This window comes from Gopherus evgoodei, chromosome 14 (genome assembly GCF_007399415.2).
Source record: "Gopherus evgoodei ecotype Sinaloan lineage chromosome 14, rGopEvg1_v1.p, whole genome shotgun sequence".
In the NCBI taxonomy this organism is placed as follows: domain Eukaryota; kingdom Metazoa; phylum Chordata; order Testudines; family Testudinidae; genus Gopherus; species Gopherus evgoodei.
The window spans coordinates 4,045,019-4,070,806 of record NC_044335.1 but is presented as its reverse complement, the minus strand read 5'-3'; the positions used below and the strand labels follow the sequence as shown (position 1 = coordinate 4,070,806).

At 51.5% G+C, this 25,788-nt stretch overlaps 1 protein-coding gene across 4 annotated transcripts in view; it reads left to right on the top strand.

The window, feature by feature from the left end:
* HELZ2 (helicase with zinc finger 2) overlaps window positions 1-25,788 on the top strand; it is a 49,388-nt gene that overhangs the window by 10,822 nt on the left and 12,778 nt on the right. For 2 of the 4 annotated variants that reach the window (XM_030533021.1, XM_030533024.1), the window contains exons 2-12: window positions 6,092-7,240; window positions 7,474-7,657; window positions 8,448-8,555; window positions 9,724-10,247; window positions 13,060-13,692; window positions 15,757-16,540; window positions 17,287-17,362; window positions 19,338-22,863; window positions 23,809-23,894; window positions 25,171-25,305; window positions 25,614-25,772. In XM_030533021.1, coding sequence (XP_030388881.1) covers window positions 6,234-7,240; window positions 7,474-7,657; window positions 8,448-8,555; window positions 9,724-10,247; window positions 13,060-13,692; window positions 15,757-16,540; window positions 17,287-17,362; window positions 19,338-22,863; window positions 23,809-23,894; window positions 25,171-25,305; window positions 25,614-25,772 — 7,222 coding nt within the window. In that variant the 5' untranslated portion in view covers window positions 6,092-6,233. Of the gene's footprint in view, window positions 1-6,091; window positions 7,241-7,473; window positions 7,658-8,447; window positions 8,556-9,723; window positions 10,248-10,773; window positions 10,864-13,059; window positions 13,693-15,756; window positions 16,541-17,286; window positions 17,363-19,337; window positions 22,864-23,808; window positions 23,895-25,170; window positions 25,306-25,613; window positions 25,773-25,788 lie in introns of those variants that run through there. The other 2 variants (XM_030533023.1, XM_030533025.1) reach the window with 2 other exon arrangements.

Below are 25,788 nucleotides of genomic sequence, written 5' to 3'. Positions count from 1 at the left end.
GAGAGATTGATATTGTACTGCTACACACTGTACCATCCTGCTCTCCAATCAGCTCGCTTCCTGGTCGTGTGGTTCCATTTCCCCATCAGACCATTCCATGCATACCCCGACCACTGGAGCTCTGCACTCACTATGTTAATCCTCTCCTCCTACGTGATCCAGTGCCACAGCCTCTGCATGCTCTCTGTGCACATGGTGCTGCGTTGTGGTGGATGGTCCATCACTGGCACTTTTAGGCCTGGTCCACACTACAGCGTTAAATCGATTTAACGCTGTACCTGTCCACACTACAAGGCACTTAAAATAGATTTTAAGGGGTCTTAAAATCGATTTCTGTACTCCTGCTCAACGAGAGGAGTAACCCTAAAATCGATATTACTATATCGATTTAGGGTTAGTGTGGACGGAAATCGAAGTTATTGGTCCCATTCTTTTACTGAGCTACCCAGAGTGCACCGCTCTGGAAATCGATGGTAGCCTAGGACCATGGACGCACACCACCGAAGTAATGTGCCCTAGTGTGGACGCGTAAAATCGATTTTATAAAACCTGTTTTATAAAATTGATTTTATTAATTTCGAATTTACTCTGTAGTGTGGACGTGGGCTTAAATTAAGATTGCATGGGCTGCAGAGCCAAGGGGGCCACGGCCCAGCCACTTCTTGGTCCCAACTTGGAGCAAGAGATCTGGTGGTTCTAGGGCAGGATGGGGGTGTGGTGTCACAGAAGGATGGTGGCTGGAGCAGTGACAGGAGCTGCTGTGGGGTGAGTGCAGGGTATACTCCAGTTTCTGCCAGAGGCAGGACCTCTGACTCTCTCTCTCTCTCTCTTTAAATGGTACTGTGCAGCCCCTGCAAGATGGCAGGAATTTCTAAAAGATCTGCTCTGCTTCAAACAGGAATTATTGCAGGGAAGTCCAGGGGCTGTGGTGTACAAGAGGCTCAAAATTGCCCCTTCTGGCTTTCTAATCGAACTCTCTGAAATCTCCAGTCCTCATGCCACATCCCCCATCAGCCTGTCCCCGTACTGTTGTTTAACACTTGCATAGTGATTGCACCTGACTAAGCAGGTCAGCGCCCCCTAAGGGCCGGGCTTGGTACACACACAGTAAGTGACAGCCCCACCCCAAAGCATGCACGTGCTCCTATCCCCTCCTTGGCCTCTCCCATGCTGAGCCGCCGCTCTCCTGTGCCCCTGAAGAATTTCTCCTTGCTGCGCGTGGACCGGGAGCCTGGTTACACTCCCAGCGCTGTTACTTGTTCTGGCCTTGGGGAGCTCAGGAAACGGACTAGTCTAGAAATGTGCTGTTGCCGCTGGCAGACTAAGCAATCGTTCTAGCACTGAGAAACCTGTGGAGGTCAGCCCGTCTGCTGCTTTAATCCCATTATGATTATGACTGCAGGGTAGGAAAGCAGCATCTGAAGGGGATTTCATCCAGCTGGGGAAGCCAGGAATGCCTGGGCACTAATGTCAGCTCTAATCCCCAAACCTGCCCACACTGGTATCTCTGAAGCATAGGTGAGGAGGCTAATACCTACTCACCTTACAGGGGTGGCGTGAGGGTTGATCAGTGACTGGACCACAGTGCTAGGGATGCTGAGGATTAGAGTTATTCTGAATTATTATTTCGATCACAGTAGCGTCCCCACCAAGTGCTCTCTGTGCTACATGCTGCGTATACACCTGGGAAGATACAGTTTTTGCCTCAAAGAGCTTGCAGTGTGCAGTATACTCCTCATTTTCCAAAGCCCTATTATCCAAACCTCTGCACTCCCCGTTCTGGGGGGGACAAGGGAGGGATTCGGGTCATGTGGAGGTTGGATAAGAGAGCAGAGCCCCCTGGCTGGGGGCGGGGGGTGTCCCAGCAACTGAATGGCTCCTGTGACAGTGTGGAGCCCTCTACAGCCCTGCTGTCATGGGAGGGCTCCTGTCTCTCTGTTACCTGAACTCCTGATTAAAATCCATGTCCCTGCTGCTGTTCAGACAGTCGGGAGCATTCTGCATCTAGATGGGCAAAGGGCGGGAGAAACGAAGTCTTGTTATCCCCATTGTACTGATGGGTGGATAGATGTGGAGAAGTGAAATCACTTGCTCACGGTCACCCAGGGAATCTGTCAGAGCAGCGGTTGAACTGGATCTCCCAAATTCTGTTCTGTTTCCTGAACCCCAAGAGCATCCTCCTTCTGATCAGTATGGTCCGAGAAACGGTCTTTTGAGCATTCCCTTGTGTTCCTTGCCACCCACCATCCACACCAGCTTGGAAAAGAATGTCTCGTCTTTTACATCTGTGTTGCTGCAGTGTCCAGCGGCTCCCCCAGGAAACAGTCATATGATTAAGCTACATAATAAATAATCGGTAAATGGGCGTTGATTCTACTTAAACATGCAGTGGCCTGAGAGGCTGCTGCCTCCAGATCAGGTACAGGAGTGAAATTGTTATTAAATTGAGGACCCCACGAGAAACAATCCAGTCCGTGTTCTCTGACTAGCAGTGGTATAAATTTTATATCAGTGAAACTAACAACATTGTGAACTCTGTAATATAGCAAAGGAGACGGAGCCAATAAAGAATGTCTAGCACATGCATTACTCACATCATCCTTGTGGAGAACCCCAAAGTAGGCCAGGTGATCTGTGCGTAGTCATCAGGCTAGTGTGTTTCAGTGTATCCCACCGCCCATAGGAAGGGATACACCAACACCTGCTACACCCTGCTCATATTCAGCGTTGGTTTCAGCCTGTTTTCCTTAGACATACTTCCACGTCACAATAATATTGGGGTTCCTAATTCCCATATGTTAATTAACCCATGGCATCCTAATCACAAGCATTTATGCCTGTCAGTTGCTATGGTATTTCTGCAGTTAGTATATGTACATTTTGGTTAAACTCATCAGCCACTAAAACTTTTCCTTAAACTTCCCTTTTTGCAGTGCAGTCTGTCAGTTAGTTCCTCCTTTTAACTTAAAGCTTTAGGCCAGGGGTTGGCAACCTTTCAGAAGTGCTGTGCCGAGTCTTCATTTAGTCACTCTAATTTAAGGTTTTGCTTGCCAGTAACACATTTTAACATTTTTAGGTGGTCTCTTTCTAGAAGTCTATAATATATAACTAAACTATTGTATGTAAAGTTAATAAAGTTTCAAAATGTTTAAGAAGCTTCATTTAAAATTAAATTAAAATGCAGAGGCCCCCAGACTGGTGGCCAGGACCTGGGCAGTGTGAGTGCCACTGAAAATCAGCTTGCGTGCTGCCTTCAGCACCTGTGCCATAGATTGCCTACCCCTGCTTTAGGCCTTGGCTTAGTCGTGCTAAGCTAACTGTCCTGCAGAGCTGAGGCCTGTAGGTCCTTGCTTTACGGCCTTGCTCTGTATTTACACTTCTCTGCGGTATCTAGGTGTGTTTTTCAGGGATACAGCAGTGACAGTGATTTGTTTTGCCATCACACCTAGGAGTCCTGGTTGTGGCCCAGGACCCTCTTGCCCTTGGCGTCGTGTGAATGCAAATGAGAAAGATGGTCCCTGCTTCAAGGACTTGACAATTGACATCTAAGGAGACAACAGATGGCTACAGGGATAAATATACAAAGCCTGTACAGTAAGAGACAGAGTGCCATCCCTGTTAAATAAAGGCATGCAGCTTGTAGATTCAGCCTTCCAGTGTGAGATTTGATAGTTTTATTCTGTGTGTTGTCTGCAAAGGTTTTGAAACACAGAGATGAGTCAGGGGTGATTTATTTCTAGACACAGCGTAGGTGACTGAATCTGAACGGAGAAATTCTAATGATGCACTGACTTTCTGCTGGGTAGTTTAACGACTACTTTCTGCTTCAGTAAGTGACTCTCATCGGGCTGTGATTTCGCTGCATCTTAGAAGCTGAAGAGGACTGGGCCCGATGAGTGTGATAGGAGAACCTTGGAGTGCTTACAGGACATCGGGGGTTTCTGTAGGTCACAGCCTGTCTTCTGATGCCAGGGTGCTAGAGTGGCATTTGGAGAGGGGTAAGATAAAGGTCTTGATCACATATAGCCATCAAAATTTCTGGGGCACTTTCAACGTCTGTAAGGGGGGCATGGGAGGGCTGGCCATTGTATCCTGGGGAAATTCCAATATGAGTAGATTCTGTTACCTGAGTCCCTCTGCAGTTTCAGTTGGATGGTGGGCTGTGTCTCATCCCAAGCTTGTGCCTGGTTCTTCTGTGTGCTGTTAAACAGCTGCTGTGTTTCACCCCAGAGGTGGGTGAAAGGATCCTGGCTTGTGAAAATGCTTTGCAATGAGAAGCTTCTGTATAAAACGAATGCAAGATATTGCACTCGGCTTCATTCTTTGACGTAGCTTCAGCCCTTTTTCTGGGGATTCCACCCCTTGAAATGCTAACAAGAGGCTGGAGGTGCCACTGATGTGGGTTTTCGCCATAGAACTCAGGTTTTGCCTGTGGTGCCAGAAGGATTGATTTATTTAAGAGACAGGCACATGCCTGGCCCTGCACCAGCTGTCTACTCCAGGTGCTTTGTCATGTGGTCAAGGTGGGCAGGGGACAGGCCATCCCCTTGTGAGCAGTGCAGCTCCACAACCCTCGTCATTCTTCAGTTTCCCCCTGAGATCTGAAGTATTGCTTATGGGACGCTCCCAGCCACTGGTTACCCAGGCAACAGCCCGCAAAAGGCTTCCAACCCATTACCCATGGGGCTGTGCACTGAGCAGTGAGTCACCTTTCCCACAGCTGGACTCTCAGCGCTGAGCAGCCCGACAGGGTGTGTGCTCAGCTGGCTGTCTAGACCTTGTTCGTTTCTGCTGATGCGCCCCCATCACCACCTTATCTAGATGTCAGATGCAGCAGTTCAGGATCACTGCTGTGATAGTCAAGCTCGCTTTCGGTGGATCGTAGGGGGTGGGGGGTTGATGGGACGAAGAGGCAGCAGGACCCCGAGGCAGTTAGCACAGAAAGGAAACCTTTGAGCGCTTAGTGTCTAGACTGAGGGGGGCCTGAGGGCAGCTAGGCTGCAGCTAATCACATGAAGGAACAGCAGTGAAGGCTGCAGTGGGATATACCTGTCTCCCGTGGTGGTCCATTCGGGCAGTGTTTCCCAAGCCGAGGAGGAGCGGGCAGGCTGATTTCAGGGGTTGCAGACAGAGGAGAGGGACACTATGGGCTGGGAAAATTGCAGGACCCTGGAGCTGCCCCATTCCCCTTCCGTCTCCATCCCAAGCTTGGTGCTGTTGCCTCCCATGTGACCTCCAGGGCTGCAGGCTGCCGGACTAGGCTTCCACAGTCTGCCCTTGGGGCACTAATCATTCTCTGCCGCGCCCCAGCATCATGCAGGCTTCCGGCGCGGTGCCGTGGGTGAGGGAATGGGGAGGGCGGGGACAAAAGGCGGGGGAGGAAGTCAGCAAAACATATGGAAAAGGGAGAGAAAAAATGAGGATGTTCCCCAAGCAGGATGGGACAGCAAGGCTGCAGAGATGGCAGCAAGTTGGTCACGGGAAGAGCCCCACATGGCCATCCAGCAAGGGGGGCTGGGAGCCGTGCCTTGAATGTCTGTAACTTGCGGGTTCACCAGTGGGCTGGAGGTAGCAGTCACTGAATGAAGGGGCCCTTTTTGTACGACTGTGGTACATGTCCTGCAGGACAACACTCCTCACCCCCTGCCCCAGTGGGGCAGCAGTCAGGGCATTAACTCTGCCAAACAGCAAGACGTCTGGTTTCACAAGAATCTGACCACGTGCTGAGTGGGTGGTTTTGTTTGGTTTTCCTGTGGTCAAGATGATGCATTTTTCCTTGCTCACTTCAGGAAATTGAGGAGCTGGGATGGGTTAGTTTAATACCTCAAAATGCATGCAGCAGAGGGAGAGGCTGATTTCCCTTATACACCTCTACCTCGATATAATGCTGTCCTTGGGAGCCAAAAAATCTTACCGCTTTATAGGTGAAACCGTGTTACACTGAACTTCCTTTGATCCGCCGGAGTGCGCAGCCCCTGCCCCCCGCCCCCCCAGAGCACTGCTTTACCACGTTATATCCGAATTCATGTTATATTGAGTGGCATTATATCAGGGTAGCGGTGTACCTCACTTGTTATTTGTTTCTCTCTAGGTTCTTAAACTTGCTTTTAAACTTGCGTCGATGGCCAGGAAGGGTGAACCGAGCTAGGACCCTGCCTGCTCCTTGGAGCCTTCCTGAGCATCTGATCTAGTTTTAGAGATTCGTAGCTGTTTTTACTTGGCCACTGGGGAAAATGCCTGCCGTTAACGGCCTCGTCCCCCTGACGCTGGACAGCCTGCAGAAACGGCTGGAGCTGTGCCTGGTGTGTTCCAGGTGCAGCGTGAGGGAGAACGAGAGCACCTATGGGCGGAGAGAGGTGGAGCATCGCTGCATGCATGAGATCCTCCTGGCCCAGTGCAGAAGCAAGAGGAGCCAGCTATGGAAGAAGGTAGGCAGAAGGCCAGGCTTCCCAAACCCAGCACATTACGAGGTCTGCAGATACTACTCCCCCGGCTCAGGGTGCCACAAGCACAGGAACCAGTGCACCTTTGCCACCAGCAAGGAGGAGGCGATGGTGTGGAACTTCGAGAGAGAGCACGACCTGGAACGGCATGTGCTGAAAGCCATGGTGCTCCAGGCACAGACGGCAGGCAGTACAAAAGGCCTCCCAAGCCAGGAAGCGCCCAGCGCCGCAGGCGAAATCCAGAGTGAGTTTGGGGGGCAGTTCCAGGAGATCTGCAAACTCTGCTTTTACCAAAGTCCCCAGAGAATATCCTCTTGGGGGCTGGCTGGGCTCTGTGAGGAGCACAGTGCTTGGAAAGCCCTCCTGGTCCACGTGGTTACCGACGGAAGGAGGAAGAAGCAGTATACGGCAATCAGGCCATGGCCGGAGTTCATGTCACAGCTCAGCTACTGCATGTTCATCTCCAGAGGCAACCCGTGCAAGCATGGGGCCCAGCGGTGTAACTACGCGCACAGCGAGGTGGAGATGGCGGTGTGGGAGGCTGAGCAGAAGCGTGGCCTGGTGCGCTCGGACCTGCTGCCGGCCATGATGATGGGCAGCGAGAACGACGACGAGCCAGTGCAGCCTCAAGTCCAGTTCTACTGCCGGGCCTGCTTGGTGACCTTCAGCTCCCAGGAGAGCTTTGAGAACCACTGCTCCCTGGTGGAGCACGCACAGATGGTCTCAGCCGACACCATGATCCAGTGGGCTCACCGCACGCCTCCCTATGGGCTGACCACATTTACACTGTGCAACAGGTAAGGGGGCAGCCCTGCGCAGCCGGCCGTGCCTAGCAGGCCATGAGCAAATTGCATGGGTCCCTGCAAAGGGGGCTCAACGGGCTGATGACTTGATTCTATTCTTGAATCCCCAGATAATCCTTGTCCAGGTGCGGGGGCGTGGGGTGGGGGTGCCTCATTCCCCATGCAGCCTTGGGCTGTTCAGATTAATCTGTATGCTTTGTTTTGCATGTGGAATTTTTCCCTCACAGAGGGGACATTTGCGAATATGGCGAACGGTGCACCAAGGCCCATTCTGTGGAGGAGCTGCAGGAGTGGATCCAGAGAGCGAAGGCTGCTGAGAGGAACAAGAAATCTGCCAGGAGAGATGGGCTCCTCTCCTACCAGGACCGTCTAATTGCTGAGTACAAGGAATGCCGTAACGAAGTGTTCATTGTACGTCACCATCTGCTGGGTGGACACTGGCTGTGGGGCTCCTGAATGATCTTGCTGGTTGGAAGGGTTTCGAGTTTGCTTAAAGCTGAATCCCAATAAAGGGCCCTGCGAAAACCTGGCGGCAGCATTAACACATGCAAAATCCCTGCATTTGCACTGGCTGGCTGTGTGCAGGAGTTCCTGGCTGCCCTGTGGGCTTTTTTGAGGGGGGTTTTCAGAGGCTCTTGGAATATCTCTCCACCTGCATTGGCAATATGGGCCGATCACCCCGGGGCCTGATCTATTAAATAAGGTTTCCTTTGTGGGGTGTGCACCCCTGAGGCTAATGCATGTGAGCCGGGAAGTGAAGTGGACTAGAAATGGAAGTGAAATTAATGAATACAGACCATTTTCATTGTAGACCATGAGAGAGGCAGAAAGCAAATGAAGGGGATAAATGGTGAAATGTAAATTAGATCTTAAAAATGTATTTGAGACTTAATCTTGAATGTGTGTGCTGCTCCAGCCCCCAGCGCGCCCCGCGCTGCCTATTTCCCATGCTCGTCTGAGGAAGGAATGGGCCTGTTAAAGAACACACCCTGTGCATCAAGCTATCCTGCTCTGCCATGTGTCCTTCCACCTTTTCAAGCCCTCGCTGGCTACGCTTGTGAGAAGCGCTGGGGCTCGAATCCCTCGCCCTGCCCATTCGGCTGCCCTGCTACAGCTAACAGTGCTGGGGCTTACTGACAGGCACTGTGGGTGTGCGATTGCAAAGTGAAACACCTGGCTCTTCTTGTCTCCTTTCCATCAGCTTTCTGAGCAGGTTGATGGCGTCGTGGTTACCTGCGAGCAGCCCATGCGGGTGCATTCAGAGGACAGGAAGATGCGATACTGGTGGAAGTTCAAAGTTCACTCCCAGGTAAGTCGGATTCTCTGTAAAGAAAGTCCAGAGGTTTGAAACCGGCTCTGTCCCCCCACATAGTCTGCTCTTCCCACGGGTAGAGAATCGCCTGCTCTTCCGCCCTGAAGGGCTGCTGGAGAGAGTCTCTGCACCATTAAGGAGTGGGAGGAGGTTGGGGCATGCAGAGGAGGATCTGTTCCAGGCGTCCTGGGGCCTGCTGAGCAGAGTGGGAGAGAACTCCTGCCCAGAGGTTTTACAGTTGTGACCTGGGTCGTGTTGGGCTGGGGCTCTGAAAGCAGGGCTGGGGACCGGCCAAGTGTTTATCGGGCAGGTGGGTCTGGTTGTGCTGATCGAGCCCCCTTATTGCCTGCTATGCTGCTCAGGACAAAATAAAATGTTCTTATGCCTGCACAGGCTTTGTGGGGAGGGAATGTGGCCAGGGAGGGATCTCGTCTTGCTCATTCCACCTGTGCTCCTTTTACTTGCTCTTTGCTAGGGCCTGGTCCACACTACAGCGTTAAATTGATTTAAACAGCGTTAAATCGATTTAACCCTGTAACCGTCCACACTACAAGGCACTTTAAATCGATTTTAAGGGCTCTTAAAATAGATTTCTGTACTCCTCCCCAACGAGAGGAGTAACCCTAAATTCGATATTACTATATCGATTTAGGGTTAGTGTGGACGGAAATCGAAGTTATTGGTCTCATTCTTTTACTGAGCTACCCAGAGTGCACCGCTCCAGAAATCAATGGTAGCCTAGGACCATGGACGCACACTACCGAATTAATGTGCCCTAGTGTGGACACGTAAAATCGATTTTATAAAACCAGTTTTATAAAACCGGTTTTAATAATTTCGATTTTATGCTGTAGTGTAGACGTGGCCTAGGTCCCAGGACTGACCCTTTATGGAAAATTCCTTAAGAGGTTAATAGGGATGAAACCCCACAGAGTTCCTTAGGAATCACTCTAAACCCCTCTAAAACTGAAGAGGGAATGAGGCCATTTTGTAGATTCTAGCAGGAATTCTGTCCCTGCTACGGAATTCCATAGGGTGATTAGAGGGGAAAAAACTTCATTCCCTATTTAGTTCTGTTGGGCTTTCGCAGAGGGGGTGGCCAGATGGCAGGTCTCATGCAGGGAGATTCTCTTCACTGGGTATTCTGTTCCCTTCTAACTGGCAGATGCCTCTGAGGCATGTGGCGTTACTGAAGAGAGATCCCGGAGCCACCTTCTTCCTGGCAGGGGATGGGTTCCCACGGGGCCTCACCTACATCCGGGGAGAGCGGTTGAAGGCTCTGCCGTCACCGCCGCTCTCGTGCCTGGTGGAGGTCTGCATGGAGTGCTGCACGTTTGGAGTCTATGAGCAGTGGGTTGTCTTTGACTTCGGCAGCCGCCCTGTCTTGGTGCGGAAAATCCAGGCCAAGATCGGCAAGCGGGAGCTCCCCCGGCACGTCCCAGCTGGCATGGAGGGCAGCCGCTTTGTGAATTTTCAGCGCTGGCACAGCGGCAACCGGGTGATCGTTCCCAGCGTGGAGATGACCAGTGATGAGGTGGACCTGCTAGCCAAGTACAAAGCGCCAACGCTCTCCCTGGAGTTCCGGCCTGGCAGCACTGTGAACACGCCCATCACCCACCTCAACTACAGGGAGAGGATGCACGACTTCCTGTTCCGAGAGGAGGAAGCTGAGCAGACCCTCATTGACAAGTAAGTGTCCCGGCGGTAGTGGCAGCTCCAGGAGGGTGAAGGACTCGTCCTCTTCAGGGGCCTGCCTTCCTTCCATCTGCAGTGGTCCCAGTGCCAATGCTAATTCTGTCTCTTAGTCCCTGGTGCTATTTCAGGTCTAGTCCTCATATTTCCTCCCATGCCCATTGTGCAGGAATGGTCCCAAGGGACCGCTGCAGGTCAGACCCGTCACAGAGAAGTGGAGTGCTGTCATGGAAGGTGACGTATGGAACAGGAAAGAGAATGATAATATAGGGCTAGATTCTGCTCTGTGGGGTGTAAACAGGGCAAGGGGCAGAGATAGGGAGCTTCCACTCTCCACAGCTATTATGTATTTGTTCTTTGTATTACTGTAGCATCTCGCAGCCCAGGCATGGACTGGGACCCGTTGTGCTAGGGGCTGTACAAAAACAGATCAAAGACAGTCCTGGCCCCACAGAGCTTGCAATCGAAGCACAAGACAGAAGACTACAGATGGTGGGGAGCACTAGGAAACAGTGAGACACTATTGGTCAGCATGACAGGCAGTGGTCTCCGCGCACCAGCAGCCTACCCACTGTCAGGTTTTTGGCAGGTGCACAGAAAGGAGAGTTTGAAGGTGGGTAAGGAGGTGGCTTTGCCGCTGTTTGTGGGGAGCACCTCCCGAGGTCACTTACATGAAAATTTAAGAAGTGCATGTTTGGAGGCTAGTGTCATGGGCTGATCGCAGGTGGGAGCAACGTCAGGATAGTGAGTGAGCTGATGGGGCGGGGGTAGGCTGTGAAAGGCCTAGAAAGTGAAGGCAAGCAGCTTATGTTTGCTGTGATATAGAAGCGAGGAGTCAGTGGAGGGATGTAAGGAGAGAGGGGACGTCGGCAAGGCAAGAAGAATGATCTTTGCTGCAGCTTTCTGAATGGATATGAGGGGGGCCAGGCTGCATTTGTCAAGGCTGGAGAGAAAGTTGTCGCTGTGTGAGAGGATGAGAGTCTTTAGCCTTGTGGATGGATAGCAAGGGCTGTAGCTTAGAGATTTTCTGCAGCGAGAGTCTGTAAGATTTAGACATAACCTGGATGTGGACCTAGAGAGAGGTCTCAATGAAAGCTGATACCCAGGTTATGGGCCTGAGTGACAGGCAGGATGGTCGTGCTGCCCACACAGATCGGAAAAGGAAGTAGCAGGCAGGTGGGGGAAAAGATGAAGAGCTCTGCTTTAGCCCTGTTGAGCGTGAGCTGATAACTAGACATCCAGAAGGGGAAGTCAGAGAGACCGGTGGCCACTTTAATATGGACAGAATCTGACAGGTCCAGAGGACAGTGGTAGATCTGTGGGTTGGTAGAGATGGCAGTTGAATTTGGGTTTGCAGATGAGATTACCCAGAGATAGGGTGTAGAGTCCTCTGAAGGAAAGAGTGGACGAATGATTGGAGAGAGAGGAGGAGAACCAGGAGAGGACAAGTCCCAGAGGCAAAGGGAGGACAGGATTTTAAGAAGAGCATAGTTGACTGTTGAAGGAGGCTGACAGGATAAGGAGGATGAGGATGGAGAGCTGGCTCTGAGATTTGGCTAGGAAGAGGTCAGTAGAGACTTTGTCGAGTAGTTTTCATGGAGTGCATGGGACGGAAGCCAGCTTGCAGAGGGTCTAGGCTGGAACCCAAGAAGAGGAATGCTAGCCAGCAGTTGTAGACAGTGTGTCCAATGAGCTCGAGATGAAAGGGAGATGGGGCAGTAGTTGGAGAGAGAAGTGGGGTTGAGGGAGGGCTTTTTAAGAGGGGAGAGACTAGAGCATGTTTGTATTGTGAGGGGAAGGAGCCAGAGGAGAGGGAGAGGTTACGGAGAAGAATAAGAGAGGGGATGAGAGTGGGCACAAGGGAGGTCAGGAGATGGGGTCACTGGGGTAAGTAGAGAGGTTAGAGGAGGAGAAATGTCTGTGTCTGTGACGGGGAGAAGGCAAAGCGAGCTGTGGGAGGGGAATGGCCTCTTCCGGGGCCTGCTTTCCTCTGGAGTGCAATGGTTGGTCACTCTCTCCTGTCCCATCTCAAGAGGCAAGGCAAAATCTCCTGCCCTGAGTCTCCAGAGAGCACCAGTTGGTATGGCTGGCTAATGCTGTGCTGTGCATTCCACATCTTGGCTACTGCCTGGGCTGTGGTTTGTGCTGAGAACTAGCCAACTGTGGGTGGAGATTTTCAGTGCTGCTGCTTGGGGAGAAACAAAGGGAGCTGTGCTGTGCACCCCACCAGACCCACCATGAGGAGCCTACCCTGAAAAAAATGAATGCATCTGGGATGTCTGTGATCCTTGTTGCACCAGCTCGATGTAGGGTAGATGGGTGCCTAGGGTGTAGCTCTACTTACCAGCAACCTGCAGGGGTTCCATAGGCAGGCAGCTCTCTAAGCCTTGTTTTGAAGGTGTAGGAGTTTAGTGCTGTTGAGTTTCTTGGAGATTGACAACCTGTTTGCCAAACTGCCGTTCTTTAAGTGCAGCTTTTCAGTAAGTGACGTGACCAAGTCTCCAAAGCAGCTGCTCCTGCAGGCGCCGCAAGTCTGCATGATGTAATTTTAAACAAGTGGCATTTAATTTCAAAATGCTCCTGGGCGTGATCTCTGGTTGATCTAGGGGAGCACAGAGAGAATCTTGTCACCAGGGGACAAGGACCAGGGCACTGGCTGTCTTCCGGGGGGAGAGAGTGGGGTGAAGAGGTGGGGAATTGGGAGGGGATCCTCGTGATGCAAACAGTCCCTCCCACGTAGGCGGGAATATTGCTGATGAATTGAGGTGTGCAGTCAGCACTGTTAGCTCTGGTGCCTTCTTTGTCTCAGGCTCAACCTCCAGGTCACCGTCTCCCTGACCCCGATGCTGCAGACCCTGTCCATGGGGATGAAGTTCGCCCTCCCTGGTGAGCTCTTTGCTGAAGTACCGACCCCTTGTGCCCTAACACCGGACACCAGCGAGGGGTACCTGCTGAGCCGGTCTGTGAGCACCGCTTTCCTGGTACCTGACCCACCCACAGACAACCGGGTGTACGAGGTCAAGGTGGAAAGCAAGGCCATCACGGAGAAGAGCATCTGGCTCCTCATCCCCAAGAGATGCTGCTCCGAGCTTGGCTTCCAGAAGGGCACCTCCCGCAAGGTGGAGATCCAGTTCCAGATCGACCGACTGCAGTTCCGGCTGTGGCACTACGCGGTGGACCAGCTGCTGGACGAGCGGCTGATCCTGCCCGACGTTGCAGCCTGTTCCATCCCTCACTCCCCCACGCTGCTGCCGAGTGGGAACAAGAAGCAGATGCAGGCCATCTCCTTCATCACCGGCCAGGCCACCAGCACCAGGCAGGTCCCTCCTCTTCTGATCTATGGGCCTTTTGGCACAGGGAAGACCTTCACTTTGGCCATGGCCACCCAGGAAATCATCAAGCAGCCCAACACACGAGTGCTGATCTGCACCCACACTAACAGGTAACTTGCTAGTTTTGCCGTGGCTCTTCTCCGGGGGAAGACGCTGGGAGGCCATAGACTGAAGGCTGGGTGCTCAGCTGTGCCAGATTCCCACGTGATGGGGATGTGCGGGTTCCTAAGGAAACTCAGTTGTGTTTTGATGCCAAGAGTTTTGCAAACAATCCAAACATTTGGTCCATTATTGAAATACGACAACATTATTCTTAAAGAAAAGCATTCTCCTGTTCTTGGTAGAAATCTGAGCTTAGATGCGGGGCAGAAAGATGTGGGTGGAAGGAGATCAGGATACATTCCTGATGGGAACCTTGATTCTAAGCTAGAGAGGGATGTGTTTTATGGTGTGCTACAGTCATTCCCTTCTGGGTCCTCTTCCCCCTTTCCCCCACAACACCGTAGGTAACAGTTACACACCAGGTGAAATGGAAATACCTTCACTTCTGCCCCTTAATTTCCCCTCTTGGTCTTGCCCAGGTGACTTCATTCTTGTATTTGCCTTCCGATGTTCACTTTTTCCAAAAGCTGTTGTGCTGCGTGTGTATACGTCAATATTGATTCTGCAGGTCCCATAAAGAGGAGAGTTAGGGGGAGGGAAAGTCGAGATGCACGCAAATGTGGGAGGCTCTGAACTGACCTTCGTTATTCCGAGATTTTTAAATGAAAGCGACAATGCATGAAGGAAGGCACGGTGGAGGGTTCCGTTTCCTTTCCTATGGGGACCATTAGTTCCTTAATATTTTTTTGAAAGGTATAATAAAAAGAGATGACTTTCAGTCTTAGCCTGTGTCCTGCCCTCTGGCTGCACTGGGACTTGTTCTACTCTCTGAGATGTTTGCACATACTCCACCAGCACAGGCTTCTAGGAAGGTTGGTTATGGGATGAAGAATGCCTGGGGCTATACTTTGATACCTGGGACCCTACACATCCTTGTGCCCATGTGATCCCTGGGCATGTGGCATTGTGACTGAGGGCCCAAGTGTATGTATTCAGAGGTCCCTTGGTAAGTGAGGCTCTAGGCACCGCGCAGCCACTGATTAGACCTTAAATCGCACTCTTGAAAAACATGAGCACGGGCTCATTGTGTGCACAATGCGGATAACCGTGTGTATCCCATACTCTAGTTCCTGCACGTACGTGAGTATTGCCTACAGTTTGTAAATCAGGTGCCAGAGCTCTGGAAATTGTGACTGAGTGTGTTCCTTGTCCAAAGCGTCCGTTCCCAAATGAATAAACAATGGGACAGACTACCCCAGTGCATCTGGGATGAAGGGCTTGTCTGAGACTCCCACTCACCTTCCCTTGCCATGCTGCCTGGTCTGTGAGTGCCTACCTTAGGGCAGACACCCCAAACTGGTAGTGTGTTCTTTAATCAGACTTCACCAAGCCAGTAACAAGCATGAGCTCCTGGATCACTATAACAGTCTTGCCATGGAGTCCTAGACTGTCTCTCGTCGATCTTTCCAGCCAGGCAAGCTGGACTTAGTGATAAATGGTCATTTACACCAAAAACCACAAGATATTCAGGTTACTCCCAGTCCCAAGAGACCAGTCACTTACCCCAGATCAGTTGGTGCCCTAGGTCTTATACCAAAGACAACACCTATAGCCAGTCCTGTAATTATCTAGAGGGTTATTAACTAGGAAAAACAGAGGAGTTATCTACAGGTGAAAGCAAGCAAACATCTACACACACATGACTTAGAAGCCAGCTCCTAAGAGTGGACAAATCACTACAATTCTGTCATTCGAAATGTCTTTCAGGGCAGACCCAGGGATATCCCTGAGGGATCTTTTGCTTCAGTTTTCAAAGTTATATTTCCTTATAGCATGAAATACGGACATTACCAATGAGATTAATGCATGGAACAGCTTACAAGCATTTCATAGTCTGAACACTAAATACGTTCTTAGAGGACCGTTACCTATTTTGAACAACACTAACATATGGGTGAGCTGGTGTTGCTTTCCAGCTATGAGTTTGTAAGCTCTTAGCTCACATCTGTGGCCTTGGCCAGAGCTGGCACTTGGTTTACCTGCATCACACTCCTGTTTTCTCTCGCTTCCAGTGCGGCTGACATCTACATCCGTGAGTACTTCCACGAGTATGTCACAAACGGGCACCCCGGGGCAGTCCCGCTGAGGATCAAATACACAGACCGTTCCATCAGCCTGACCGACCCCATCACTCAGCTGTACTGCTGCCTTTCTCCAGACCAGAGGACCTTCAGGCAACCCACTCAAGCAGAGATCGACAGGCACCGCATTATCATCACCACATCCATGCTGTCCAAGAACCTGAGGGTGCCCCCTGGATATTTTACCCACATCTTGATAGATGAGGCAGCTCAGATGCTGGAATGCGAAGCTCTGATCCCGCTCTCGTATGCTACTTTTGAGACCCGAGTTGTCCTAGCTGGGGACCACATGCAAGTGACCCCTAAGCTGTTCTGCCTGGGAGGTGAGCAGTCGGCCGACCACACCCTGCTGAATCGCCTCTTCCAGTACTACCAGAAGGAGAAGCACGAAATAGCTCTGAAAAGCAGGATCATCTTCAACGAGAACTACCGCTCCACTGCTGGCATCATTGAGTTTGTCTCCAAGCATTTCTACGTCAGCAAAGGCAACACCATCCATGCCAGTGGCAACATCCCGCCCCACCCTGAGCTCCACCCGCTAATGTTTTGCCATGTGCCCGGCTCGACCGAGCGGGATATGGCCATGACGTCCTGGTACAATGTCTCCGAGATCATGCAGGTGATTGAGAAAGTGCAAGAGATGCACCAGAAGTGGCCAGATGAATGGGGAGCCCGGGACCTGAAGAGAATCTGTGTGGTCTCCCATGGCATGCAGGTAGGCAGAACGGCTCCAGGGCGAGCCGATGTGTTGTCGATCTACCGTTCTGCACTGGAGCTGCATGGGATGCATTGTTGTCTGTAAATGCCAAACGTTGGATTCGGTTTGTTTTCTGTAAACACCATTCTCTATTGTTGCTGGCAAATCCTTGCTGCCGGAAGCGTGAATTTACTTTTGTCCAGTGCATTTTGCTGAGGGGGTGTTCACAGCGTATGGGAGTGGAAGGGACGGGTGGAACAGGGGTGCTTTATAAGGGGATGGTTTTAGGTAGGGCAGAGAGCAAATCTGCTCAAGTCCTTCTCAGCCCAACTGGCAATCCAGAATTTTCCTGCCCTTCTCCTTGATGTCATTCCTCCCCTGAGCCTCAAGGGTCCGTTTTGTTCTTGAAGTCTCTTGAATGTGATTCCCACTGCCCGCCCGCAGCTGCAGGTTACCTCAGCGAGTGTGTGTGTGTCCCGGGCTCCTGGGTAGAGCTCGCAGAGCTGAGGGGCAGGGTCTTAGCAGGATGCACCAAGGTTGGCTTGCCTGGCCTTCCCAGATGTCTGGTGAGCCTTGGATTGTTAAACAAGATGCTCTTGCATTGCGTGTTGATAGGGAGCCCTTCGGCAGTGATGGTGGAAATAACACAAGCTTGAGCCAATCAAATCTTCTCACCTAGTGGCCGTAGGATACCTGCTCTCTGGAGATCGGGGGCTGGTGAGCTGCTCCCTGGTTTGTAACTTTGTGCATCCCTTGCCCACCAGGTCAATGCAATACGGCAGGAGCTGAGGAAGAAGCACCTGGGAGAGGTGGCAGTGGAAAACTTCGAAAACTTACCAGGTTTGTATCTTGCTGAGTGGCTGTTTTTGCTGTGGCAGGAATGGAATCCATTCCCGGTGGCAGGAAAAAGGAGCCATTCCACTCCGGGCTCTCTCTCTAGGCTGGTGAGAACTCACGTGGTCACACCAGTGAAAAGCTGGGAGAATATTCCCACACTGCTGGGCAACCTGGACCAAACGCTGGATGACTAGCAGAGGCGCCTCTGGCACCTTCAGAATCCTCCTCTGTAAACAGCAGAGGGGAGAGCCACTGCAGCAGATGTGTCCATATGGATATGGGGCAGCCGCACAGGCATACGGTGCCATTCTGTTCCATCTAGGTTCTTATCCTGTGCCCATTATACAACTGCTGGCTGAGCCTTCTAGAGGTCTGTGTGTGTGAGATATAGATATATGTTGGGTGCCCCGCTTCAGATACCTTTTGAAGGGACCCTGCTGAGCACCACACTCTGAGAACTGGGCCCCTTTAAGGTACCTAAATTGGGTGCGCAGAATCACACATCACTTTAACATTTTTATACAGGATACAATGAGTGCATGCACACTCCTACCCCCCTGCAAGAAATTGGTGAGTCGCTTTTAGCTCCTTTCCATGTTGCTGCTGGCCTAGAAAGCTCTGCCTTTCTTTTCAGCGCTTGCCAGCAGTGCTGGAGATCTCTTCCTGTCTCCCACATTACCCACCTCCCCATCACTGCCTTGTCCTGCCCAGGCATCGGCACAATGCAGTGCTGGCTACAGGAGTTAGGGGCCCAGAACTGTTCTGGCTAGTTTTAAAATGGTTCCTGCTTGGTTTTTATACATGAATAGGGTTTTAAACTGAAAACCGGGCTCCTGAAGTACGTCCATATCCTAGTCTCACCCAACTAATTTCATGGGCTATCTCTCTATTTCCTGAGAAGCCTGGACACAGATCCTGATCCCTTTTATAATCCCGGCCTGCAGTCATACAAGCAGAAATGCCTGTACTTGCCAGAGCCCCGGAGACTGGGTATCTTGGTGTGATTCATGTCTATATTTAAAATTCGCAGGATACAAAGGCAGAGTCTAATGATTGTAATCAACAGGGCATCCATGTGCAAAGGCCTCTAGGTACTGACACAGTATAACTGACACATGACTTCCCAGTGAGGCTGCTTGCTGAAATGTGACTCTGCCATGGGAGCTGAAGGAAGAGGGTTTTGGTTTGTTTTTTTTAACTCTCAAGCCAGAGAAGATTGATCTAGTTCTTTATTGGTGTTTTGGTTTTATGGCGCAGCTGAGACCTCTTGTGGTGGAAATAACGAATGCCTTGTGTGCGTTTCCCATCTCCACACCCCTCCTTCTTGACAAACCATTTTCAGGCTCTATCTGGTTTATGAACTCATTGACTGGCTGTTTGTTATCCCTAGTGTTCATGGTTACTGGAGCCAGACAACATTTGTTTCTACTCTCGGACTGGACGATCAAAACTTTTTTTTAAAACAGGTGAATGGTGAATAGTTCCCTTCCTGCACGAAACCTCTGGTTCCCATTGGGATTTTTGGAAAGAAAAGCCTGTTCCCAAATGTCCCTGTGAACAAACCCCATTCCCACGTGTGTTCACGAGGAGCGGATAACAAGGGGCAGAACACTGTCAAACCGCCAAGTGGCTTGAAATCCGAACGTTAGTCCACGACGAACACTGCTCTTGTATTAGTCACCTTGCTCGGCCTCTTGCTTTATCTTGGACTCCTCATGTGGTACCTGGGTGTTGGTCTGTGTGTGAGGCCCCTGCAATATCAAGGAGTCTGTTTCATTGGGTTAAATCTCAAGTCACTCTTATAACTTAGGGAAATGATCACATGTGGGTGTTTTTAGCCTGTCACTCCTGGGGGTCCATATGCAGCTCTGTGTAGGCACGGACACCTCCCAAAGACACATGCTCCACCCAGAGAGAGTCCTTCTCACTCAGTTCCCGTCGGTAACTTTTTTCCTCTCTCTCCTCTTGTTCCATGCAGGGAGGGAGTTCCGGGTCATCATCATCAGCACAGTTCACACCAAGGAAAGCCTGCTCAGCTCTGCCTCCCCCAACATGGAGTTCTTCAACGAAGCGAGGGTGCTGAACACCATCATGACGAGGGCCCAGTCGCAGGTCATCGTGGTGGGAGATGCTGTGGCCTTGTGTTCCTATGGCCAGTGTAGCAAGGTCTGGAAGCGCTTCCTTCAGGAGTGCATCGAGAAGGGCAGCGTGTCTCCGGAAACGCTGACGCTGGAGCAGATTAAGCAGGCAGTGTCGGACAAGCAGAGCTGGATCCGGGGAAGCGCGGAGCAGCAGCAGCTGCGTGAGGAGGAGGATGACAGTGACACGGATTCCTGGGCCTCTGAATTGGATAATGCAAATCCCGATGATCCCATTCTCCAGGAGCTCCTGGATGAGAGCAAGAACGTCCAGGTGACCGTTTCCGAAGAAGGGTTGCTGAACGTGAACTCCGAGGCGTCGGCCCAGCAGAACGGCTGGCTGGAATATGTCAGTTTCTCCTCTCACACAATGCAGGAGTATCTTCGCATGCACCCCAAAATGTACAAGAGGTGTGAGCTGGTCAAAGAGGGGTTTGACAGAGCATCTGCCTTCGCCTTCGATGACTCGCCTCCCCTCACCATTCAGATCAAAGGCAGAGTTCGCTGTGGCATGGCTTTCACGGGCGACGAAGTGCTAGTGGAGCTCCTTCAGACCTGCGCCCCTGAGGGCGGCACCCTCCGCCCCCAGGGGAGAGTGGTGGGGGTGCTGACGCGGGCCGAGCGAGAGCGGACCTTCGTCTGCACGATGGATGAGTTCGACCCCCGCGTGATGATCCCCATCGACCACACCGTCACGAAAATATTCGTACCAGGGCTGAAAGAAAAACCCAGTGTCGTCCCCATCCGCAAACTGGTAAAGGGAAAGTACCAGGTGGTCAAGTGTGAGAAGATAAACCAGGAGATGAAAAGAAGTCAGCTCTTCTGTGTCCAAATTATCTCCTGGCGGGAAGGTTTTTACTACCCTCTGGGCATAGTAACAGACATCCTGCCCATGGCTTTGACTCTGGAAGAAGGCTTGAAGATCCTTGATTTGGAGTACGGTCTGGCAAAAAAGTACCCAAGCGAGGTGACCAAGGAGCTGGCCAAAATTACCTCCAGCAAATCCAACCCTCCCAAGGAGAATCGGAGGGACTGCCGGAGCTACCTGACTTTTACTGTTGACCCCCCAGGCTCTAAAGATTTGGATGATGCCATCAGTGTCCGAGATGAGGGCAGTTGTTACGAGATTGGGATCCACATCGCTGACGTGGCTGGCTTTGTTCCCAAAGACAGTGCTTTGGATATGGAGGCGAAGAAACGAGGCATTACTTACTATGCCCCTGGTAAGGAGCCACTGTGCATGTTTCCAGCCCGGATCAGCCAAGACCTCTGCAGCCTGCTGCCCCAAAAGGATCGCCATGTGATCTCCCTGTTTGTCACTGTAGAAAAGACGACAGACAGGGTGGTGAAAGGGAACTTCGCCCTGTCCACAATCCACTCGAACCGGCAGCTGTCCTACGAGGAGGCAGAGAGCATCATTAAGAACCACGACAGTGGGGAAGCGAAGGCCCTTCGCTTTGACACGCTTGAGGACTGTATAGCTGTGGCTTATCACTTCTCCAGGGTCCATCGACAGTTCAGGCTGCAGGAAGACTGTTACTATGACCGGCTGGACGAGGAAAGTACTCCGGGCAACAGGGGATCCCACCAGATGATAGAGGAGTTCATGATCATGTTCAACAGCTTCGTGGCTGAGTTTCTAACCAACAAAGACCACACCAAGAACGTCACTCCTCTCCGGTGTCAAATGGAGCCCAACCCCCAGCAGGTGGCTCAGATGAAGAACAAATATAGCCACATCATCCCTTTGTCTATTCACCTCTCACACCACCTGGGAGCTCTGCCTGCTGGCCCAGCCCCCGCTGGGCGGAGTGAGTTCAGCCTCCTGACCCCACTGTGGGAGCACCTCCAGTCAGCTGTGGACACTCATGATGTCCACAAGATGCTCGACCTCATTGCTACCGATGACATTCACCCGAAGCTCGCCCCCATTGTCCTGGAGTTCAGGAGGCTGCTGAGCCGCTCCTATTTCAGTCGCTCCAACTCGACTGCTCAGTCTAAGGCAGGACATTACTCCTTGCACGTCGACTCTTACACCTGGGCCTCCTCCCCCATCCGCCGATACCTGGACATCGTGGTCCAGCGGCATCTTCGTTCCGTGCTCTGCAAGAAGCCAGTGCTGTACTCTTTGGAGGACATTGAATTTCTCTGCCATGACTTCAACAGGAAGAACTTACGGGCAGTAACCTACGAGAAGAGGGCCCATTCCCTGCAGATGGCCACCCGGCTGAGGTGCCAAGTCCTGCAGAAGATCGCGTTCGTTGTGAGTGTTGAGGGAATTGATAGGTTCTTTAAAGCCTTGTTCCCGTTGAACAAGGAGACCCTTCCGGATCCCCAGGTGATCAACTATCGGTCTCTGCAGTTAGTGGAACAGCCCTTGTTTAATCAAGAGTGGAACAGCATGAGGCTGACATGGAGGCGGCGAATGTACTCTGTGGTGAGCTCAAAGGATCTCACCCCGTGGTCCTCGCTGCTTCGGGACCGCCACATCACCCTCTTCAGCGCTCAGGTGTGGGAAGATGTGCTGGCGGCCATCAGAAAGGAAGACTTTGAGAGTGTGATTGCTCTCCTCAGGCAGGGCCGGGCCACGCGCCAGAGGCAGGTGGGGAGAATGGAGAGAAGCGACTGCTCGCACTACGTGGTGCTGTCTCTAGAACTAAGTGCTGGGGATGCTGTGCAGCTGCAGCTCACTACGGGGGTTCATCGGGGATTTCTGGTGCCTTCTGTGCAGCTGTGGAGCGTGACGCCAGGTTTCGACGTCTGTTTGGAGCACACAGAAAAGCCAATCAACTGCTTCTCAGATTATGCCACGCACGCATCCAAGGACAAGTACAAGAATCCATCGGACTATAGCAGGGTGTGGCAGCCACTCAGTGCTATGGAATCTGCTTCGTGCGCTGTGGCAGAAAACGACTCTATTGTCCTGCAGGATGTCAAAATAACCTGGGATAAGCAAAGGAACAGAAAAGGGCAGCTGCAGGGGACTTTCTCCTTAACCAAAAGCTTCCTAGAGGAGTGTGCCATTGATGTAGACTTCAACCACTGTTACCTGTGCATCCGGCTAGAGGGTCTGACACTCAGTGAACGCCGTCACGACGAGGCATGTCTTAGCCACAGCCTCCAGAAACTCAGCTTGTCCAACCAGAGCGTGGCAGGTGGCAGCTTCATGGTTGATCCAGCTACGTACACTTGGGTAGCCCATGGGCTGTCCGAAGAGTTTAGTGACAATGAGAAACTGGACAGAAGTGGTCTGAAGACTGTGAATTTTTACATCCATTTTCTGTCCATGGAGACGGTTCCTGCGGAGATCTCCCAAGACTCAGCCAGGTTTACGGTGGAGATCATTCCAAAGATGCTTCCGGATGTGTAAGTGTGGGTGTGATATTCAGCGCGTAGCTGGTGATTTCAGTCATTTCCGGTCCGCTGGAAATCCTCATGTCCCTGCACAAATCACCCAGGCCCTTGGGCTTCTGGCAGGGCGCTCTGTGTTTTGGGTTGTCACTTTTTCAGCCATTCCCGAAACACCCTGCTCCCTGCAGTCCTAGCTTTCTTAAAGAGCAAAGGATTGAGGGGCTAGGAAAAGAGGCAGCCCTGGGGTGACAGCTCCGACTTCTGTTACTGTAGCAGTTCACCTTGCTACAGCGTCTTTCACAAAACACTCAGCTTGAAAGGCTGTTCGTGGTTGCTTTCGTAGCCCCGAGCCCCCTGATTTCTCGTTCTTATTCTCCTTTATGCTGGTTCCTTTGCAAGCGTGCCTTGTTGAGACAGCCACTCTTCGGGTGGATCCATGGCCTCCCTTTAGAATCAAGCCTCATTAACAGGCTGGGCGGCCAGTCTCGCTCGAGGTTGCTCCAGCAGACGAAGAGCTCGGTGTGGCTCGAGCTTGTCTCTCTCACCAACAGTTGGTCCAATAAGATACCACCTCACCCACCTCGTCTTGCTAATACCCTGGGATCAACCCAGCTACAATTACATGCAGCTCTAGCTTTTCTTGTTATGGAGTGAGCTCTCCCTTGGTGCCAGCTGGGATGTGATCTGTGCTCCCTGCTGCTCTGTGAAATACAATCCTCTGCCCCCCAAATCCTGCCTGGCTCAGTTCTTCATGCAGGCAGGAAACTTGTCATCTGTGCAGAGTAACACTGTTCCAATACAACTTCTTCACAAATAGCTTTTAGTTCTCTGCCTAGAGCCTTTGTTGAGTGAACAAAGCAAAGTGGTAGGATAATGAAAGGCAGTTCAAGGAAGCTGCGTGTCACATTTTTCACCATGTGGGGCTATGTTTCAGTAACTCTCTGTTTTCCCTTCTGTCAGCCGGAAGGAAAATGCAATCTGGAAACTGAAAAATGCCTCTATGCTCGCCAAGAGCATAGCGCTGGGCCAGGAGCCTCCTCAGACAGGTATGTGCAAACGTTCATAGGGTGCAGCAGGCTTCTTTTGCTCAGTTGCCAAAGGAAATGGGCCACGTTTAAGACAATACTTGGTGGTGATAATAAGACAATCTGGCTCTTACATAGTTCTCAAGGCATGAGAAGTCAAGTATCATTCTTCCCATGGAGAAACTGAGGCACAGGGCAGGGAAGTGACTTTCCTGAGATCACCCAACAGGCCAGTGGCAGAGCCAGGAACTGATCTAGATCTTTTGAGTTCCAGTTCAGTATCCTATCCACTAGGCCACACTGCCACTTCCATTGTAATTATACCACTCTCGCTGGAGCCCTTGGGAGCCATTAATTAGTGCCACTGTGAGGCAGCTGAATAAGGATACGTTCACACTACCTGCCGGATTGGTGGGTGGGGATCGATACATCGCGTCTCGTTTAGACACAATAAATCGATCCCCGAACGTGCTCCCGTCGACTCTGGAACTCCACCAGGGCGAGAGGTGGAAGTGGAGTCGACGGGGGAGCTGCGTCTGTCGATCCCACGCCGTGAGGACAGGAAGTATGTCGAAATAAGGTATGTTGACTTCAGCTACAGGAATAGCATAGCTGAAGTCGATGCATCTTACATCGACTCTTCTCCCCCCACTCCCCGTATAGACCAGGCCTAACAGTTATCCTTCCTCTGTGAATGGGGAAACCGAGGCAGAAAAAGTGGGGAAAAAAAAAATCTTCCCCAGTTCCTGCATGGGGTCTCTTAGCTGATGTGAGGTTTGAGATCTTACAGGTCCCAGATATGTGCACGGTCCTGGTTCTGGGTTTGACACAGGTTACCGTTTGTTAATGGATAGTCAATAAGCAGGTCGTTCATGATAGGGCTGCGCCAGCTCCCTTGTATTGTGGCTACCTGCCTCTATTTAGGTACGTCCCCGGGAGTCCCAGCTGTCTGCCCAGGTCCTTATAATAGAGAAGCGAGTGTGCTCCCAGACAGAGCTCAGCTGTTCTCAGCATCTGCTTCTTCTCTGTTCCCTGGCTAGGGATTCCTCTTTCCGAAAGGGAGTGGAGTGACGGGACCTAGCTGCCATATTAGAGCAGCTAACATTTAACCCTCTGGATCTTTACAGGTGATTCAGTGGCAGAGGGGGTTGGTGTTAAAGTAGGATTAAATTTGGGAGTTCTCAGCTTGGACCATGCTGTGGTCAGTGACACTGCAACGTGTCCTGCTTGTTTGGGGCCCTCTGTAATCTCCGTTTAAAGTTGTTGCATGTTCTTGTTTTAATTTTTTTAAATGTAGCAGAGAAGAAATCCAAACTCCTGACACAAAAAACCTTTGATATCTCTGGGAGCCTGAGGAAACTCAACCAAAGTCAAAACAAGGCAATCCTAGATGCTCTGAGAAAACCCTTCACTCTCATTCAGGGACCACCAGGTGAGACAAGAGGGGGTACCTGCACGCGTTGGTATGAGTGATAGCATTTTTTATGGAAGTTGCTTGAGCCTGGCCTCCCGTTCCACCAGAGTCCTCTGCTCGTGACATTCGGGCCAAGCCCTTGAGGTGACGTGTTCTTTGTGGGACCACACGCAAGCGAGACAGAAGTGGGGTGGGGCAATGACACTCAGGGCTGTGCAAATCCATTCAGTTCTAAATTCTCAAACATGCCAGTCTGGAAAGTCTCCCTTCTCCACTCGCCAACGACAGGGTGTTGGAACATTCTCAGCAGACCTTGTTTCACCCAGGCACTGGGAAGACGGTGGTTGGGGTCCATATTGTCTACTGGTTCAACAAGCTGAATGAGGAGAGGCAGGAGAAGGAACCATCTCTGGACGATGCGGAAAAAGCAAGAAAATGCATCTTGTACTGTGGCCCATCCAATAAGTCTGTTGACGTTGTTGCAGGTAACTTGGCATGCTG